The sequence below is a fragment of the Mobula birostris genome, chromosome 25, assembly GCF_030028105.1.
Source record: "Mobula birostris isolate sMobBir1 chromosome 25, sMobBir1.hap1, whole genome shotgun sequence".
NCBI classification, from domain to species: Eukaryota; Metazoa; Chordata; class Chondrichthyes; order Myliobatiformes; family Myliobatidae; genus Mobula; species Mobula birostris.
This window is the reverse complement of record NC_092394.1, coordinates 46,402,380-46,423,301: the sequence shown is the minus strand read 5'-3', so window position 1 is coordinate 46,423,301 and position 20,922 is coordinate 46,402,380. Positions and strand designations below refer to the sequence as shown.

Below are 20,922 nucleotides of genomic sequence, written 5' to 3'. Positions count from 1 at the left end.
TTAGTAAGAGGCAGCGAGTGAGAATAAAAGGATGCTTTTCTGATTGGCTGGCAGTGACTAATGGTGTTCCACAGCGATCAGTGTTGTGACCACTTCTTTTTATGCTGTATATCAATGATTTAGTAAAGGCATCCGTTAGTCTTGCGAGGCCATGGATCTGCACCTGGAAAGTCTTCACTCTCCAGGGCGCAGGCCTGGGCAAGGTTGTATGGAAGACCAGCAGTTGCCCATGCTGCAAGTCTCCCCTCTCCACGACACCGATGGTTGTCCAAGGGAAGGGCATTAGGACCCATACAGCTTGGCACCAGTGTTGTCGCAGAGCACTGTGTGATTAAGTGCCTTGCTCAAATTCACAACACGTTCCCTTGGCTGGGGCTCGAACTCACGACCTTCAGGACGCTAGTCCAATACCTTAACCACTTGGCCACGTGCCCACACATCAATGATTTCGATGATGGAATAGATGGCTTTGTTGCCAAGTTTGCAGATGATACGAAGATTGGTGGAGGGGCTGGTAGTGTTGAGGAAACAGGTAGGATAAAGAAGGACTTAGACAGATTAGGAGAATGAGCAAGAAAGTGGCAAATGAAATACAATGTTGGAAAATGCATGGTCATGCACTTTGGTAGTAGAAATAAATGTGCGGACTATTTTGTAAACGGGGAGAAAATCCAGGAATCTGAGATACGGAGGGACTTGGGAGTCCTTGTGCAGAACACCCTGAAGTTTAACTTGCAGGTTGAGTTGGTGGTGAGGAAGGCAAATGCCATGTTAGCATTCATTTCAAGAGGCCTACAATACAAGAGCAAGGATGTGTTGCTGAGACTTTACAAGGCACTGGTGAGGCCTCACCTTGAGTACTGTGAACAGTTTTGGGCCCCTCATCTTAGGAAAGATGTGCTGGCATTGGAGAGGGTCTACAGGAGGTTCACAAGGATGATTCTAGGAATGAAAGGGTTATCTTATGAAGAGCATTTGATGGCTCTGGGTTTGCATTCGCTGGAATTCAGAAGGATGACGGGGGATCTCTTTGAAGCCTTTTGAATGTTGAAAGTCCTACACAGGGTAGATGTGGAAAGGATGTTTCCCATGGAGGGAGAGTCTAGGGCAAGAGCGCACAGCCTCCCTTTCAAAATAGAGATCCGGAGAAATTTCTTTAACCAAAGGGTGGTAAATCTGTGGAATTTGTTGCCACATGCAGCTGTGGAGGCCAGGTTGTTGGGTGTATTTAAGGCAGAGATTGATAGGTTCTTGATTGGACATGGCATCAAAGGTTACAGGGAGAAGGCTAGGAACTGGGATTGAGGAGATAGAAAATAAGGGTCAGCCATGATTGAATGGTGGAACAGACTCGATGGACCAGATGGCCTAATTCTGCTCCTATGTCTTATGGTCTAAATTCTACAGCCAGTGCAGAGCTAACAGTGTGAAAACTCTTGCTAGTATTTGTGGGATGCCGGGGCGGGGGGGGGGGGGGGACGGTGGTATTAACAATCAAATCTCAAGAGTATTGCTTTACATTTAAGTGTTCTACTTTTTTTTAAGATTTTCAAAAGTTGTGACAAAAATAAGAAATGTTGGAAAGAGTCAGGCTGTAACTGTAGAAGGAGAAACCGTAAGTGTTTCAGGTCTGGGACGCTTCAGCAGAAATGGAGGTGGTTGAAATGATATTAAATTTTTGTCTGATAAATCAATCACAGAGATAATTTCAACACTGATTTTACAACAGTAATTATATTGGCTTCACTGAAATTAAAACATAATTGAAATTATATTGGCTTCATTGCCCTCACAACAGGAGGCACCCAGCACTCAAGTGTTGCACTGAGCTGTCTTAATCAGGAAAATGTGGCTATGGGGATCAGGGGGTATGGAGGGAAGGCTGGTGCAGGGTTCTGAGTTGGATGATCAGCCACGATCATAATAAATGGCGGAGCAGGCTCGAAGGGCCGAATGGCCTACTCCTGCACCTATTTTCTATGTTTCTATGTTTCAAACCTGAAAGTGCGTCCAAACGCTTCAATTCCCATCCCTTGTGTAAAGCAGTAGGCCTTCCACAATCAGGCATTGCTCCTCGACTGACCCAGTGCCCGACCTCCCGCTTATCAGTAAAGGATTTCCCTATAGCACTGTCCTAAAGTGTGCACAAGGAAGTCTTTGCAGAGAGCCCAGGTTGTAAAGCGAAAGCTCCCTGATACAATACATGGATAAATCTCACTCATGCGGTGCTTACCTGCCATTCTTTACACTCTGGGTGCTCTGTTAGTTTGAACAGGGTGATTGCGTTAAATAATTGCCAGAACTGCAAAGCAAGATGAGCATCAGGTTAGCCAACAGCCTATTGTCAGTGCTCTGGGGTTGTCTACGTCCCCTCCCTGTTGAGAGGGAGTGCACACCGTGCCTAGGTACCCATTTGCATTCACACAGCTTGTTGTCTGTTGCATACTGATTGAACGCCCAAGTTGGTGCAGTCTTTCACGGATTATATTATGGTTACTATTCCATTACAGGTTTACTGAGTATGCCGCAAGACAATGAATCTCCAGGATGTATATCGTGACATATGTACTTTGATTTACTTTTCTTTGAACTTTGATATGAAGGGACACCTCCCCCTTTTGGACATGTGGAACGCACACTTCTCCTCTACACACAGCAGAGCTGCAGGAATATTAACCCACAGGTCCAGGACCTGGCTCTGGGCCTGAATTCCGCATCCAATTTCTCGCTGCGTTGGAGACGCCAGAGGCAGCAGTCGCTGGAATCTGGCACAACAACCCGCCTGCGGGAGGAGTGAGAAAACAAGGGACAATGGAAATTTTGGATTGAGACCCATCACCTGATGGAAGGTTTCAATCCCAAATGTTGACAATACCATTCCTCCCACAGATGCTGCTCGGCCTGCCGAGATTCCCCCCCAACCCCAGATTGTTTCTCACTGTATATCCCGGCTCCTCTTGCGAGCTATTGATTTGCACTGGGATACATTTCTGATAATCCTCTGTAATCTCATGTCAGTGGCTATTTGCTGTGCACAACACCAGGACATAGACTTTGGCTGTCACAAGGCCATGCAGTCATGGGCCCAATCCTAACTCAGCCACTGAGCACACTTCCCAGCACTGGCCACCAACCAGGGCACTTCAGCCCCAGTCCAAAGCTCAAATTAATGTCCCTGCTCCCACAGCCAAAACAGCTGGTTCAAGGCCGATCACGGACTACACTCGGACCTCAATTTGACAACAGCAATTATTTCAAAATGACTCACGTGACCGAAGAACAGAAACGGGAGGAGAAAGGTGAGGCCTCTCCACATCCATGACTGGAATCCTTCTGTAAAGACAAATCCCAGAGCCATTTCAGGGTCAACTCTTCCCAAGAACCCAAACATTTGATGTCAGACGGTCTTTAAACTTTGAAAGTTTAGCTTTTACGTCGTCTCTGATCCATAAAACGTCAAACTTACTGAGCTCTCCTCATGTAACAGGAATAGAGGAAGTGTGTAAACCCCGCTATCATACTAAAGACTTACTTTGGGTCTTCTACCTCAGCACCATCGTTCTTAATTCACCGTAACGTGCAAGTGACATCCTCTGGGGAAGTGGGAGAAAGGTTGGTGGGCAGCCGTGACAGCAAATTCTAAAGGCTCACTCGGTCCGCAACTGCAGACTCAGAGTAAATGGCTCATGTGAACGGAAAGGCCCCTTTCTATGCTGTTTGACTCCAGGATTGTATACGAAATGATACGGCACCCAGAATCGCCACTTACGGTATACTTAAAGTGCAGGCCGATCGCTTCTTGATTAGTAAGGACTTCAGTGTTACGGGGCGGGGGAGGGGGAAGGCAGGAGTATGGGGTTGAGACGGGAAGTCAGTCAGCCGTGATCGAATGGTGGAGCAGACATGATGAACTAACTGGCCTCACACTGCTCCTATGCCTTGATATCCAACTCATTCATAACGTCACGTTATCTAAAGGGACTACGCAGAAATGTAAGGGTATTCATTAAGTCACTGGGCAAGTCCAAGGTCGGAGAAATCATCACCCGTTTATTACCCTTCTCTATACACACAAAAGATTATTCAATACTAAAACTTGTAAATTAATCTTGAATGTTAATGCACAGGAACGACTGACTTCAAGCAAGCAGCATCCAGCTTGTTGGCGCTGTCCTGATCCTCCCGCTCCTTGACGTGAGCTGGTGTTGAGTGGACTTACCTACGGTCAAGTCCATGTTGTGCCTTTCTCCCAAGGCTCGGAGTCGGTACAGACAGCCACTCTGATAGTAGTACTGCAGAAACTGCACAAAGCCTGCACGACACAAGCAGACCGTGGGTCAGGACCCCAACAGCCAAGAAATAACAGCCCTTCTGCATCTATCACTGCAAAGGATATGGTTTAAAAGGTCCTATTGTACCCCTGTACCATGAGGGAGAGGTTCCTCGAGCCCCCTTTCACACGGGGAGCTTGATGCCAGGCTTTAATGTTATAACAGATAAAATGATCAGTCACAGACACAATACTATTCCAATTCAGGAAACTCGGCTGACAGCTTTCACATACCCAGTCCTGGACAGTTAATGATCCTGCTACACCAGCCACCAGGAGAGGATCCATGTATTTAGCGTCATGAAAGTGCTACATGTCCCCAAAGAGTTGTCACCTCTGCTCTGGGGGACTTGTGGGCGCCAGACCACAGTCATGAACTCACGTCATCGTAAGCCTTGGGTAAAGGGCACTTTCACAGAATGACATGGCTCAGACTTTCCACACTGCCTTGTCCCATTCCTTGGGAAGCATTACCCAGAAATGTGAGGTTCACCAAAATGAAGTCGAAGAAAGCACACTTACACAGAGCCCGCCACAGCTCTAGCACTGGGAAAGGAGCCCGAGGGTGGTCAATGGGTAGAAAGAGAAGTTACTGCAGGGAGGGGGTGTTGGCAAGCATGTGAAAATGTAACCATCAGCTCAGCTACGATCTTAGTGAATGGTGACTCAAACTCCAGTAGGCCACTGATTGATATGTTGATCCATATGCTTTGAATGACTGGATTACGAGGAGCTTTGAAGATACAGGTTAACTACCTGGTAGTTTCAGAGACAGAACAAAGAGTTTCTAAAGAAGAATCAGTTTTCCAGGGATGAATTAGCTAACTTCAGCTAGATTATTTAGCTTTTTACTATGCCACAGGGTGAACCATACAGCTCTGAATACGACTCCGTCAACGTCCCAGGAGTTAAACACTGCATCAGGGAGCACCCAGAACTCAATTTTAGCACACACTGACTTGGACATGCCAAGAAGAGCCATGCCGACTGGAGACACTGCACACCTTGCGGCACCCGGTGAGGGAGGGGCGGCGTGCAACAATGGTCTACTTACTCTGGTACATGGAGAACGAGAGGAACTGGTTACGAAACAGCTGGTACATCTTCGAGTCAGGCCTAGAGACAACAGAGCTACACTTGTGACTTTGCCCACCACATGAAAAATGTCACCTCTGTCAGGATTCCAGGGTTTTTACTGAAAGCCCGGTAACACAATCGGACAAGAAATTGAAGCAGGAGGAAACTATTAGGCCCAATAAGATCACAGGTGATCTTGCTGCACCTTCCTGCACAACCCTGACACCCCTACATCTATTGATATAGGTACAGAAAATCATGGAGATACAAGAGATGCAGATGGTGGAACCTGGAGCAATACAAAAGGCGTTGGAGGAAATCAGAAGGTCAGGAAGTATCTATGGAGGGAAAGGGGAAAGGACTTGATCTGAAACACCGATTATCTACTTCCCTTCCTGGCTCACTGAGTTCCTCCAGAACCTTTTGTGTTGTCAAATATAAAATTATGAGGGGTTAACTAGTTTGTCCCTTTCCCAGTATCAAATATGAGAGGGCACAAGCTTAAGGTGAGAGAGGGAATGTTTAAAGAAGATTTGTGATGCAATTGTTTCTCAGAAGTACATAGAGTATGTGCCTGGAACACACTGCTGAGGGAAGCGGGAAAATCTCATTGAAACCTATCAAATGTTGAAAGGCCTAAATAGAGGGGATGTTTCCCGTTATGGAGGAGTTTAGGACCAAAGGACACAGCCTCAGACAAGAGGGACGTCCATTGAGAATGGAGATGAGGAGGGATTTCTTTAGCTAGAGGGTGGTTGGTCTGCGGAATTCGTTGCCACAGGCAGCTGTGGAGGCCAAGTCAAGCCACAGCTTGGAAGGTGTGGAAAGGTTATGGGGAGAAGGCAGGAAAATGGGGTTGAGAGGAAAAATGGATCAGCCATGATGAAATGGCAGAGCATTCACGATGGGCTGAATGGCCTAACTCTGCTCCTATATCTTATGGTTTATGTGCAGGTACATGAGATTAAGGGCTGGCTGGTGGCATAGTGGCATCAGCACTGGACTTCAGGGCAGATGGTTCTGAGTTCAAACCCAGCCGGGTCCCAACCTGGCCAGCAGCAGTATCTGCGCAATCTGCTTCCACATCTTGCCATGAAAACCCTATGGACCCTGTGGTCAATGTCACAAAGAGTCAGGCTTGACTAAACGACTAAACAAATATGAGACCAATCTAAACTAACGTCATAGTCATTGTGGACCGAATGGCCTATTCGATGGGTAACAGGCAGTGAATATTTTGCCTGTGATTTATGGATCAAACAAATTTCAAGACCTTTCGAGCAGGACCTGCTGAAGCTCCGTGTTCAATCAGATCAGCATAGTGGACAATGGAGTGTATGAATCTAGTGCCCACTACACAAACGTTGTCAACCCCCCAAGGTCATGGAAAGGATTGTTCAAAATCCACCCATCTGGACAGTTGTCTGTTGTCAGCATTACAGTTGCAAAGTTAGATGGTGCAGGAAATCGACAAGGTGATTTGAGGGGTGCAGCAACACCTCATCTGCTGGACGCACTCAACATCTGCAGGAGGAAAGGAACTGCCAAAACCCTGCATCAGGACAGAGCGAGAAATGACCCGTGTATGAGATACACGAGTCAGACTCAGAAGTGGAAATGGAAGAAGGGAAAAGAAAATGACAGTGATATGGAGAGAGTGAAACGAAATTTAAAGCGGGTTTAATCAGACTGTTCCTGGGAGGTTCGTTCTAACTGAAATATAGTGGGGAAAACACACTTACAAACCCATTCCCCCCTCCCCACTCACACCCCCATCCTCTCACCCCCACACCCCTCCACCCCCTTCCCACACAACCTGAACCCCCTCCTCCCCTCACACCCCCAACCCCCTCCCCACTCACACCCCCACCCTCTCACCTCCACCCCCTCCCCACACCAACCTCCTCCTCACTCACACCAACCCCGTCCCCCTTCACAGCCCCAAACCCCTCCCCACTCACACCCCCACCCTCTCACCTCCACACCCCTCCACCCTTCCCACACAACCCGAACCCCCTCCTCCCCTCACACCCCCACATCCCCCAACCCCCTCCCCACTCACACCCCCACCCTCTCACCACCACACCCCTCCACCCCCTCCCTACACAACCTGAACCCCCTCCACCCCCCACCCCTTCACCTCCTCCCCACTCACACCCCCACACAACCCGAACCCCCTCCTCCCCTCATACCCCCAAACCCCCTCCTCACTCACACCCCCGAACCCCTCCTCCCTCACAACCCCCAATGCCCTCCCCACTCGGCTCCAAACATCCTCCCCCAGTCTCCCACACACCTCAGCTCCTCTTCACCGACAACAGCTCCCCACCCCACCGTGCCACACCCTGTAGTGAAGGTCAGTCACTTGCGGTGCACCAGGACATGGTGAAAGCTCAGCACACCCACAGGGGCTGCACTCACCAGGTTAACATCACGCCCGAGAGGAAAGCTGAAACGTAGTGGTGCATCACCCACCAGCCTTTAATCCTGGGGAATGTGGAAACACGATTGATTAGTAGAGCAAGCTCAAACCTCAGCAACAACATCCACTCCACAGAAAGGACACTCTGAGTTATCAGCTTCTGGCCACTTGTGTCTGCACTTCCTTGTCTGGGGCAGCGGCCGGGGTCACTGACCTCCTACCAGCTCAGCCCCGGCCGTGCAGAAGGCCGAGGTCCTGTTGCTCGCTGACCACCGACCTCCAGTGGTACAGCTGGTAGACCAGGAGACTCAGGGTTCAACTCCAACCTCGGCCACTGTCTGCGTGGGGTTTGCACGCTCTCCCTGGGACAGCTGAGGTTTCCCACGCACGTTCCAGGTTCCTCCTGGTATTCCGATGGCTAACCAGTGGCAGAACGCGGGTAATGGTCCACAAAGCACCCTGCCAGCAAAGAATGAGCATGACACGATTGCAGCCTAGCTCAAGACAAAGGACAGCCGGGGGTTAACGGCGATGTTTACAAAGGCAAATCAGCTGTAATGAAATGAGCATGTGAATCTAACAAATACTGAAAGGTCTGACTTGAATAAACTTGGAGAGGATGGTCTTACAGTGCTGGAATCTAGAATTCGAGGGCACAACCTCAGAATAGAAGGATATCCCTTTAAGGCAGAGACCAGGAAGAATTTCTTTAGCCAGAGGGTGGAATTGATTGAAGGCCAAGTTTTTTGGTAATATTTAAAGTTCAAGGTAAATTTATTATCAAAGTACATACATGTCACCATGAGATTCACCTTGTGCAGGCATATTCAGTGAGTCTAATAACCAGAATAGAATCCCAGTGTGCAAAAGACAATAAACTGTTCAAATACAAAAAGAAAGAAATAATAATAAATAAACAATAAAATATCGAGAGCATAAGATGAAGAGTCCTTGAAAGTGAGCCCATTGGTTGTGGAAACATTTGAACCGTGGGGCAAATGAAGTGAAGTTCAAGAGCCTGATGGTAGAGGAGCAATAACTGTTCCTGAACTTGGTGGCGCGAGTCTTTGGCTCCTGTACTTCTTCCTCAGCGAGAAGAGAGCATGACCTGGGTGGTGGGGATCGCTGACAATGGACGCTGCTTTCCTGTGACAACACTCCGTGTAGGTGTGTTCAATGGTGGGTAGGGCTTTACCCGTGATGGACTGAGCCATATCCACTTTTTGGAGGCACTTCCATTTAAGAGCATTAGAGTTTCCATGCCAGGCCATGATGCAAATAGTAAATACACTCTCCGCTGTACAGTACATCTATAAAAAAATCATCAAAGTTTTAGATGCCAAGCCGAATTTTTGCAAACTCCTCAGGAAGTAGAGGCGCTGCTGTGCTTTTTTCATAATTACACTTAAGTGCTGGGACAGGTCCTCTGAAATGATAACACCAAGGAATTTAAGGTTCCTGACCCTCTCCACCTCTCATCCCATGTTGACAACTGGCTCATAGACCTCTAGTTTCCTCCTCCTAGAGTCAGCAATCAGCTCTTCGCTCTTGCTGACATTGAGTGAGAGGTTCTTGTTGTGGCACCACTCAGCCAGATTTTCAATCTCCCTCCTATGTGCTGGTTCATCACCACCTTTGATTTGGCCTACAACAATGGTGTTGTCACCAAGACCTCGCCTGGCTGGCAGTGAGAGGGGCCCTCCCAGTCAGAGCCCTCCTGTACGCCCGGAACGTCGTCTCTGCACCCCGCTGCCCACGGGAGGACTGCAGTGAGGAGGAGTCTGTGACCCAGCTCTTCGCACACTGTCAGTTCGCAAAGAGGGTGTGGAGAAGGATGGACAGGCTGGTGTCACGTTTCATCCCCAGCAGCTGCATAACATATCCCTTTAAGGCAGAGACGAGGAAGAATTTCTTTAGCCAGAGGGTGGAATTCATTGGAGGCCAAGTTATTTGGTATATTTAAAGTTCAAGGTAAATTTATTATCAAAGTACATATATCACCATGAGATTCACCTTGTGCAGGCATAATCTGATCTACGGGCTGTTCCTGGGGACACACACAGAGACCTACATCTGATGCTGCTGGCAGATCATCAACTCGGTGAAAGTTTGGTTGGCCCGAAACTTGATGGTCTACCAGCACATGGAGATGTCCGTGGGAGAATGCTGCCGACTGGCACATTCTCAGCTGCAGGAGTACGTGCTGAGGGACGCCCTGAAACTTGGTGCAGCCACCGCAAGGGCCCGGTGGGGAAGGACCACAGTTTAGGGTTCTTCACCCGTGGGAGTGGGAGGGGTCGGGTGGCAGGTAGTATACCCCCCAACAATGATGTGGTAAGGTGAACAACTGGACCGCCACGTGGGTGGCCATAAGTATGCATATGTACTGACTATAATGGAAACGTATGTAAAGGATGGAAAGTTATTGAATGATTTATTGTATATAATTTTATTTCTGAATAAAGTATATTTTGAAATATAAAACAAAATGGTGTTGCCAGCAAACTTGAATATGGCATTGGGGCTGTGCTTAGCTATATGGTCATAAGTGTAATTTGAGCTTTGAAGTGCAAAGTAAGCAGAGCAGGGAGATAAGCACACAGCCTTGAGGTGCATCTGTGCTGATGGAGATTGTGGAGGAGGTGCTGTTGCCAATCCAAACTGACTGGGATGTGCAAATAAGGCAATCGAGGATCCAGTTGCATGGGGACGTATTGAGGCCAAGGTCTTGAAGCTTTCTGATCAGTTTTGAGGGGATGATGGTAGTGAATGCCGAGCTGTAGTCAATAAAGATCGTCCTGATGTGTGCATTAAAGCGGAGGTTGGTAGGTTCTTGATTAGTAAGGGTGTCAAAGGTTAAGGGGAGAAAGCAAGAGAATGGGGTTAAGAGGAGATAATAAACCAGCCATGACAAAATGGGCCGAACGGCCTAATTCTCCTCCTATGTCTGATGGTCACTGATGACTGTTTTCTCTGGAGCACCGGAGGCTGAGGGAGATCTGATCGAGGTTTACAAGATTACGAGAGGCATAGATAGATAGACAGGGAGTATCTGTTTCCCAGCGTTGAAATGTCTAATCAGAGGACATGCATCGAAGGGGAGAGGGGGTAGGTTCAAAGGGGATGAGACAGGTAATTTTTTGTCCTCTAAGAGTCTTGGATGTCTGAAATATCTGCCTGGTATGTGGTAGAGGAAAATATATTGGGGACTTTTAAAAGACATTTGGATAGGCACATGAATTGTGAGGATGGAGGGATATGGATATGCAGGTAGGAGGAATTAGTGTTTGGGTGTGTAAGGGGGTTTCATCTTTTACTGTGTAGGCTAATTAAGATAGCTTATTTGTTATGTTATACTTGGGAATGCTTCTTTGTTATGTTAAACGCTGAGAAAGTTTTGTGCTGTCAGCTTGTTTTGGGTTAGGGGGTGATAAGATGATGTTACGAACCAATTGGGATAGCTGTTATGATTTTGGTGTATCTGGAAGATTTGGATGCGCGGGGTTTTGGAGGGAGAAGGCAGGAGAGAGAGACAGAGAATGGACCAGGTGCTGTGAGTCCACTAACGGGGTCGGACCCCGAGGAGGGCGTTCGGCGAGGAGAGGAGATGGAGACGGACTCGTGTGGAGCGTCTGGTCGACCACCGTTGTTAGTCCCAGGAGGCCGGTTGAGGTGGTCTGAGGGGTCGCAGGGTGAAGAAGAAGGGTCCCGAGCTCCAACTGTTTGTGCACGAAGAGATTGAACTTTGATAAGTGTGGCGCCTTTTATTTTCCTTTTATATTTTATTCTCTATTAATTATATAGTTCCAGTAATACCTATGAACTGTAAATCATTTAATTGTATCTGGTGTATTGTCTGTTATTTGGGCGGGGTGGGGTACATCACACAGCATCCACACAAACTATTTACCCAGTTTGGCGGGGCCGAGGGCTGTTTCCCTGGACGACAGCGAGCCGAGCGACCCTGAGGGTGGCCAGGGGACTACAGGTGTTTTCGATTTGCTTTTTAGCTAGTCCAGCACAACACTGTGGGCCAAATGGCCTGTTTTGTGCTGTTTTGTGTTCTCTTATATTCACATCCATGGCTTCAGTAGCAGGGGGAAGAGGTAACGGGTTTGAGGTGTGAAGTCCTTGTGTGACTGTCAGGAGACACCAATCTTATCCTTCAGTGTACCAGATTGGCCCACCACCAACAACCAAGGCGATTCATGATGAAAGCGAAAATGAAGACGGTAATGGAACATCTGATGGTCCAGTTGTACGGGGATGAAAGTGGATGAAGTAGGTCAGATCAGGACTTGACTATCAATGCAGCATCGACTCAACAGAAGGGACAAGAGGGAGAGACAGGATTCAACTCCTTACTAAGTCCTTGAGCCTGGTGTGAGAACCTTGGAATGACATTCAGAAGGACATGCACCCTCTGGGCCTCAGAGAATTGGGCCATGACGGGGAATATATTGTGCAAGGGTGTGAGTGCTTGCATAACAAAAACTCTGCAGAAGGAACTCAGGAGCTGAGAAAGGGTTTGACCTGAAATACTGACAACGCTTTTCCTCCTACTAGGATCCCCCAGCAGACTGTTGCTCCAGATTGCAGCATCTGCTGTCTCTTGTGTCTCCTCTGAATCCTAGTACTTTGTCTTGGAAAGAATTGTAAGTGATTGAGCACTTCTAAATTCACTAGTTGTGAGCAGTGCAGACATCCCACCTCTCCCGGAAGTTCCGGGAGCCTCCCACATATTAATATTGGCTCCCTGATGCCCGCAAATTATATACAATATCATGGAAATCAAATTTTTTGAGAGCGAGCGAGAGAGAACGCGAGAGAGAAAGCAAGCGAGAGCGCTTGAGAGCGCATGAGCGACAAGAGAGAGCGAGTGAGAGCGCGCCATGATAGAGTGTTACAAAAAAATATATAAAACGTATGTCACCCCAGACTACACTAAAGTGGACCCCTGCCTAATAGGGGTCAAAATAATGACAGTGTTGCTCACTGCACTGTTTGCAACAGTGACTTTTCTATTGCCCATGGTGGGTTAAGACTGTAAAAGACGTGTTGAGGTGAGTTTAACAGGTGTCATTCGTTCGTTAGCATAGCTAACGTTATTTAAACTAGCTGGACAGCTGCTAAGGAGCTACTCTATTGCAGACATCCCACCTCTCCTGGAAGTCTCCCGCAAACTGATGGTGCTACCTCCCTGAAATGAGTTTTTGCAGGGTGGGATGTCTGGCAGTGCCCTGTGTATCAGGCACAAGTGCAGTACAACTCGGCTCTGAAGCAGTAAAACAGCGACCCCTAGTGGGGAAGCTCTGGCCTTGGAGCTCGGCTGTGATGCCTCTACAGTTAACAAACAGCAGCACCAATGCTTTAACCACAAGAGGCTTCAGGGTGAACTTTAAACAGAAACACAAAATAACATCTTTCAGCAGGCGAGCCAAAAGTAGCAAGACCTAAGGAACACCTCATAAGGAGAAAGGGAGCTGGAGGGATTGAGGAGGCAATTCTAGATTTCAGGCCTTCTCCGGCAGTGAAACTAAAGGATTAAATTTGGGGATAGTCTATGAGGCTGGAAATGAACCCCAGATATCCTGGGGGCAGTAAGGCTGGAGGAGGTTACAAATTGCAGGGCCATAGAGGGAGCTGAAAACAAGACCTGTGAACACAGGTCCAATGAACAAACAGGAATGAGTTGAAGGACAGTCAGAGCTTAGGACAGGGGAGAATGAGACAGCAGATCTGGACAGGACAGCTAACAAGCCTGTCTGAACAGGGCAGGAATTCCAGCAGCAAATGAGAAATGAGACCATGGGGAGGATTAACCACGCAATAGATGGATGGTTGGTCCCAGGCTGCTCTCAGATCAAACACCAACAGTTTGATTTAACCACGGAGAAGGAAACGGAGGTGGCAGCAGCTAATGAATGGAGCTGACGTTAGGGAGGGTGGACAACCTGTTCATGCCAGTACCCAGCTGAAGGGGATTTCCACTCACTCACACTGATTGTCAGGAGGGCACTCTGACAGTCTGGAGGTGTCGGAGCGGAGGTGGAGCAGGAACGTGGGTATCACTGGACTTTCAAACAACATTACTGAGTTGCAGCACAAGGGCGGCAAATAGGAGAGGGACAACGGGAAAGCACCGGAGGCTAGGGGAAGGGGAAGAGGAGCCGTTAGTGGTGACCTTCAAGTCAAGCCTATTGTCATTTAAATATGTAAAAAAAACATAAATAACCATATAATGTATATAGAAATTAGATGTTTCTTCGAACCAGAGTGTAAAGCACAGTAGCACACATAACACACGATAACTTATGAAGGCAAAGATAAAATCTACAGATGAATCACAGATAATTAACAAACTAAAGTGCCTAAATTAAATATTGCAAGGTATGCCAAGAGGCAGACAAGGGCCCACGTGCACAGAGGATCACTTCACATCCCTCAAATGTTAGTCCTGGCTGTCGGCCCAGTGGGTTGACAATTGTGCTCCTGAGATCTCCAACAGACAGCAATAGGGGTTAAACTGGGCAATGGTCTGTGCAAGCACAGACACATCGACAGTTACTTTTCCGCATATTTAAATATCAAAAATGTGAACGCAAGACCACACAGCATAACAGTGAAGTTCGAAGATAATTGGAATGCTCAGCAGATCTTAAGTGGGAAGGGGGTCTGGTGTTGGGACACAATGACCTGGAGGTTCTGCCCTACTCTCAACCTTCAGAACACAGCTTCTATCTATCTATCAGCCAATCACAGACAGCAAACCATGAAGGAAAACACCATTTTTAACTATCTGGGTGATTAAAAACTTTGCAAAAAAAATATCTATTTCAGAAGCCAACATATTTTCAAAAAAAGATTACTGTATTTCAAAATCCAATGGGCCAGGCTCAACTAGCCGAGATTCAGTGCCCACAATCACTCAACAGCCAAGCATCCCTGGTGAGACTTGGAGGGGCACAGCACTGGCGTAAAGTACCCAGGACCTCAGCAATGAACCCAAACAACTAAGAGGACTTCCATCTGAAACCCAAAGCCCTGCTCCCAGCTATTCTGGCTGTCCTCGATATCTTGAAGTGGCAAGGTGAATATTGGTACCAACGACACAGTAGGAAAAGGGAGGGGGTCCTGAAAGCAGACTACAGGGAGTTAGGAAGAAAGTTTAGAAGCAGGACCTCAAAGGTAGTGATCTCAGGATTACTGCCTGTGCCGCGCGACAGTGAATTTAGGAATAGAGTGAGGTGGAGGATAAATGTGTGGCTGAGGGTTTGGAGCATGGGGCAGGGATTCAGATTTCTGGGTCATTGGGACCTCTTTTGGGGCAGGCGTGACCTGTACAAAAAGGACAGGTTGCACTTGAATCCGAGGGGGACCAATATCCTGACAGGGAGGTTTGCTAAGGCTATTGGGAAAGTTTAAACTAGAATTGCTGGGGGGTGGAAACCAAACAGAAGAGACAGAGGAAGGGGCAGTTGGTTCATAAATAGAGAAAGCTTGGAGACAGTGCAAGAGGGAGGATAGGCAGGTATAGAGAAGGGATGCGCTCAGACCGATGGTTTGAGATGAGTCTATTTTAATGCAAGAGGCATCATAAACAAAGCGGATGAGCTTAGAGCATGGATCAGTACTTGGAGCTGTGATGTTGTGGCCATTACAGAGGCTTGGGTGGCTCAGGGGCTTTAGATGTTTCAGAAAGGACAGGGAGGGAGGCAAAAGAGATGGGGGTGTGGCACTGCTGATCAGAGATAGTGTCACGGCTGCAGAAAAAGAGGAAGTCATGGAGGGATTGTCTACGGAGTCTCTCTGGGTGGAAGTTAGAAACAGGAAGAGGTCAATAACTCTACTGGGTATTTTTTTATAGACCACCCAACAGTAACAGGGACATCGAGAAGCAGACAGATTCTGGAAAGGTGTAATAATAACAGGGTTGTCATGGTGGGAGATTTTAATTTCCCCAGTAATAATTGGCATCTCCTCAGAGCAAGGGGTTTAGATGGGGTGGAGTTTGTTAGGTGTGTTCAAGAAGGTTTCCTGACACAATATGTAAATAAGCCTACAAGAGGAGAGGCTGTACTTGATCTGGTATTGGGAAATGAACCTGGTCAGGTGTCAGGTCTCTCAGTGGGGGCACATTTTGGAGATAGTGACCACAATGCTATTTCCTTTACCATAGCATTGGAGAGGGATAGGAACAGACAAGACAGGAAAGCATTTAATTGGAATAAGGGGAAATATGAGGCTGTCAGGCAGGAACTTGGAAGCATAAATTGGGAACAGATGTTCTCAGGGAAATGTATGGCAGAAATGCGGCAAGTGTTCAGGGAATATTTCAGTGGCGTTCTGCATAGGTACATTTCAATGTGACGGAAAGGATGGTAGGGTACAGAAACCATAGTGTACAAAGGCTGTTAAAAATCTAGTCAAGAAGAAAAGAAAAGCTTACGAACGGTTCAAAAAACTAGGTAACGATAGAGCTCTCTAAGATTATAAGGCTAGCAGAAAGGAGTTTAAGAATGAAATTAGGAGAGCCAGAAGGAGCCATGAGAAGGCCTTGGTGAGCAGGATTAAGGAAAACCCCAAGGCATTCTACAAGTATGTGAAGAGCAAGAAAATAAGACGTGAGAGAATAGGACCAATCAAGTGTGACAGTGGTAAAATGTGTATGGAACCGGAGGAGATAGCAGAGATACTTACTGAATACTTCGCTTGAGTATTCACTACAGAAAAGGATCTTGGCGATTGTAGGGATGTCTTACAACAAATTGAAAAGCTTGAGTATATGGACATTTAGAAAGAGGATGTGCTGGAGCTTTTGGAAAGCATCAAGTTGGGTAAGTCTCCGGGACCGGATGAGATGTACCCCAGGCTACTGTGGGAGGCGAGGGAGGGAGGCAGAGGCTGAGCCTCCGGCAATTATCTTTGCATCATCATTGAGGACTGGAGAGGTTCCAGAGGATTGGAGGGTTGCAGATGTTATTCAAAAAAGGGAGTAGAGATAACCTAGGAAATTATAAACCAGTGAGTCTTACTTCAGTGGTTGGTAAGTTGATGGAAAAGATCCGGAGAGGCAGGATTTATGAACATTTGGAGAGGCATAATATGATTAGGAATAGTCAGTATGGCTTTGTCAAAGGCAGGTCATGCCTTACGAGCCTGATTACATTTTCTGAGGATGTGACTAAACACATTGATAAAGGTTGCGCAGTAGATGCAGTGTATACGGATTTCAGCAAGGCATTTGATAAGGTACCCCATGCACGGCATATTGAGAAAGTAAGGAGGCATGGGATCCAAGGGGAGCTTGCTTTGTGGATCCAGAATTGATTTGCTCACAGAAGGCAAAGTGTGGTTGTAGATGGGTCATATTCTGCATGGAGGTTGGTGACCAGTGGTGTGCCTCAGGGATCTGTTCTGGGACCCCTTCTCTTTGTGATTTTTATAAATGACCTGGATGAGGAAGTGGAGGGATGGGTTAGTAAATTTGCTGATGACACAAAGGTTGGGGGGTTCTGTGGATAGTGTGGAGGGCTGCCAGAGGTTACAGCGGGACATCGAAAGGATACAAAACTAGGCTGTTAAGTGGCAAATGGAGTTCAACCCAGATAAGTGTGAGGTGGTTCATTTTGGTAGGTCAAATATGATGGCAGAATATAGTATTAACAGTAAGACTCTTGGTAGTGTGGAGGATCAGAGGGATTTTGGGGCCCGTGTCCATAGGACACTCAAAGCTCCTGCACAGGTTGACTCTGTGGTTAAGAAGGCATATGAAGGCTATAGCACCATCGACCGTGGGATTGCGTTTAAGAGCCGAGAGGTAATATTACACCTATATAGGACCCTGGTCAGACCCCACTTGGAGTACTGTGCTCAGTTCTGGTTGCCTCACTACAGGAAGGATGTGGAAGCTATAGAAAGGGTGCAGAGGAGATAAACAAGGATGCTGCCTGGATTGGGGGGCATGGCTTATCAGAATAGGTTGAGTGAACTCGGCCTTTTCTCCCTGGAGCGGCAGAGGATGAGAGGTGACCTGATAGAGGTGTATAAGATGATAAGAGGCATTGATCGTGTGGATAGTCAGAGGCTTTTTCCCAGGGTTGAAATGGCTAACACGAACCTTTCGTAAAGAGAGCTTTTGGCATATTAGCCTTCTTAAATCAAATTATTGAGTACATGAGATGGGATGTAATGTTGAAGTTGTATAAGAGATTAAAGGGGCCTAATTTGGAGTATCCTGTGCAATTTTGGTCACCTACCTACAGGAAAGATGTAAATAATGTTGAAAGAGTGCAGAGAAAATTCACAAGGATGCTGCTGGGGCTGGAGGACTGGAGTTATGAGGAACGTTTGAATAGGTTAGGACTTCATTCCTTGGAAGGTAGAGGATTGAGAGGAGATTTGATAGAGGCATACAAAATTGAGGGGAAAAGATAGGGTAAATACAAGGAGGCTTTTTTCACTGAGGTTGGGTGGGACTACAACCAGACTGAAAGGTGAAACGTTTAAAAGGAACAGGAGGGGAAACTTCTTCACTCAGAGGGTGGTGAGAGCGTGGAACGAGCTGCCAGTTCAAGTGATGGATGTGGGGTTGATTTCAACATTTAAGAGAAGTTTGGATAGGTACATGGATGGCAGGGGTATGGAGGGCTGTGGTCCCAGTGTAGGTCGATGGGAGTAGGCAGTTTAAATATTTGGCAGGGACTAGACAAGCCAAAGGGCCTGATTCTGTGTTGTACTTTTCTATGACCCTATGACTCTTTGGGATTCCCATGTTAAACGCGACATGTGCAAAGTTGTTGTCAGTTTCATGGTGCAATGACGCCAAATGCCATTGCCCTTCAGGTAGTCCAAGCCAGTGAAAATCTTCACTGCATCACTATAGGAACTGGAAGGAAGATTAAAGACTTGTGGATTTGCTTCCAAAGCTTAGGGCCATTACAGAGGGAAGTTTAATGACCTGACAGTGATGGCCCAGGGTACGAGCGAGGCATTGGAGCAGAAGTAAGGTACAAAAGTGCCTTGTGCAGTTCTCAGACGGGTGGCGATGCCCTTACCTGGATCCATTGTTAATGAGGATACTCTCCCTGATTGTCAGCGTGCAGTAGTACCACACCAACAGGAAGTTGAACACTGAATCTGCCACCCTGCACAAGAACAAATCCAAAGGGGTAATAAGTTAAATCATGTGGACAACGCCTTGATCAGCAGAGTCATCGGGTTGAACGCAGACTCAGAATTAAAGGGCGTGTAAAATCTGAACGACCATCCGCGGACGGTGGAGTATCAGAACACAAACGACCTCTCAGCAAGGCCGCGCGGCCTGCTGGATACCAGACATTCAGCAGGGAGATGCCAAGCCAGGACGTCCTTGGCTGGATCACAGGGCTGACCAAAGCGGTGCAGCTCTGATGTTATTACAGCAGGGATTCCTTACTAAGACACCAGCCATTTGGCCCATTGGCTCAATGCTAACTACATCACTCCCAATCCATTTGCTCCTTATTTCCCTGCAGCCTTACAGCTTATCCTGTCTCATCTCCACCCTCTCACTCCTTACCACTTATCTATACCCAAGAGTACCAAACAGAGGTCGGTTAATTGTTGAGATGACTTTGGGATGCAGGGGGAATCTGGAGCACCCGGTGGAGATCCACCTGGTCACCGGGGTGGGGGAAACTGGTAGGCTCCACGCAGACAGCACCAGGGGTCAAAGCTGAACTGTGTAGCAAAAGGCAGCAGCTCTACGAGTTACACTGTGGACTCTTTCCCGTCCCAAGACCGGCCTCAGCACCAGAGTGTTAGGAAGGCTGAAATCGCCAGCATTTCTACCTGGGGTAGGATTGAGAGAACAAGTGCCCATGCTGGGCAAGGACAGGGTCTGGCACAGCTGTAAGACCGTTGTGCCACTTACGTGAAAGCTGTGCTCGAGGAGCAAACGGCCAAGTGGGGGAGCCATGCCCAGTAACTGCAGCTCCTCTAGCTCAGCGTGCAGTAAAGAGGGACAAGAACCTTTCCTGCACCTACTGTAGCCCAAGGGCATTTAGTTTCCTTTCACCCCTCCTCCATGGCAATACACAATTTCAATCTTAACTGCCCAAAAAAACTTTCTGGCATATGATCTGCTCTAATGTTGTCTTCCAATTGCTCAACATCCCAAATTCTAAGGAAACACTTGAGCAACCAAACATCATCCTTCACCGGTCGGAGGTCGTGAGTTTGACTGGAAGAGAGAGGGACTGGAGTGCAAGTGCGCGGTTGGTGACCTCCTCCCCACTTGTTGGAGCAACGCTATGCGCCAAGCAACACCTCACCTGGAGTTCAGCAGGAACCTGCAGCTGAAGGAGATGAGGAGAAGGATGATGGTGAGACACAGCTTGAACTTCTCATACTCATCCTTGTAGGCAAACCTGGCGTGTGGAAAACGAGCATATGGTCACGCGCGAGTTCAGAGGAGACAGAGAAATGCAGGTCTAAGCCTTGGAGTTACTCACTTTGCCTGCTTGCTAAGCAGAGTCACATTCACATTCCCGAGCACCAGAGTTAAGTACAACCTGCAAGAGGAGAAGACGATCAGTAGATGGCCGAAAAGCACAAAGTCGTCAGAGCAGTGAGACAGCTTTCAATCAATGGCGCACTGCGTAGCTGAAATGCTGATGGTACAGGTGCCAGCCCTCAAAACAAAACTGCAGAGACTCCAGGCAATCCACGACACTTTGACAATGACAGCACAGGACCTAATGGCAGATCTTCCTCTCTTACAAATGAGTGCATTGCATAGAAGGATAACTGGGCCAGAACCCTAGTGTACCCAAATTCCCAGCCGTGGTATTTGTTATGTGACGGGATCCTGAATTATTCCTGTGAACTGTGCTTTTAAAAGAGAGGGAGAGGGAGAGGGAGAGGGAGAGGGAGAGGGAGAGGGAGAGGGAGAGGGAGAGGGAGAGGGAGAGGGAGAGGGAGAGGGAGAGGGAGAGGGAGATGTGCAACACAGGCACCTTATAATTAAAAGAGAGAGAGATGTGCAACACAGGCACCTTGCTATTAAGAGACAGAGAGGCGAAGACTGCTTTGAAATGGTGTTACGGTTTCT

The 20,922-nt window shown here is 47.6% G+C and overlaps 1 protein-coding gene across 3 annotated transcripts in view; it reads right to left on the bottom strand.

The window, feature by feature from the left end:
- Positions 1 to 20,922, bottom strand: part of LOC140187481 (transmembrane protein 120A-like) — a 45,292-nt gene that overhangs the window by 14,568 nt on the left and 9,802 nt on the right. For 2 of the 3 annotated variants that reach the window (XM_072242812.1, XM_072242816.1), the window contains 8 exons: positions 20,324 to 20,383; positions 20,144 to 20,239; positions 18,887 to 18,976; positions 7,829 to 7,894; positions 5,385 to 5,446; positions 4,220 to 4,312; positions 3,269 to 3,333; positions 2,234 to 2,302 (listed from right to left, as the gene is read on the bottom strand). In XM_072242812.1, the coding sequence (XP_072098913.1) occupies positions 2,234 to 2,302; positions 3,269 to 3,333; positions 4,220 to 4,312; positions 5,385 to 5,446; positions 7,829 to 7,894; positions 18,887 to 18,976; positions 20,144 to 20,239; positions 20,324 to 20,383 (601 nt within the window). The remainder of the gene's footprint in view (positions 1 to 2,233; positions 2,303 to 3,268; positions 3,334 to 4,219; positions 4,313 to 5,384; positions 5,447 to 7,828; positions 7,895 to 18,886; positions 18,977 to 20,143; positions 20,240 to 20,323; positions 20,384 to 20,922) is intronic. The other variant, XM_072242813.1, reaches the window with a different exon arrangement.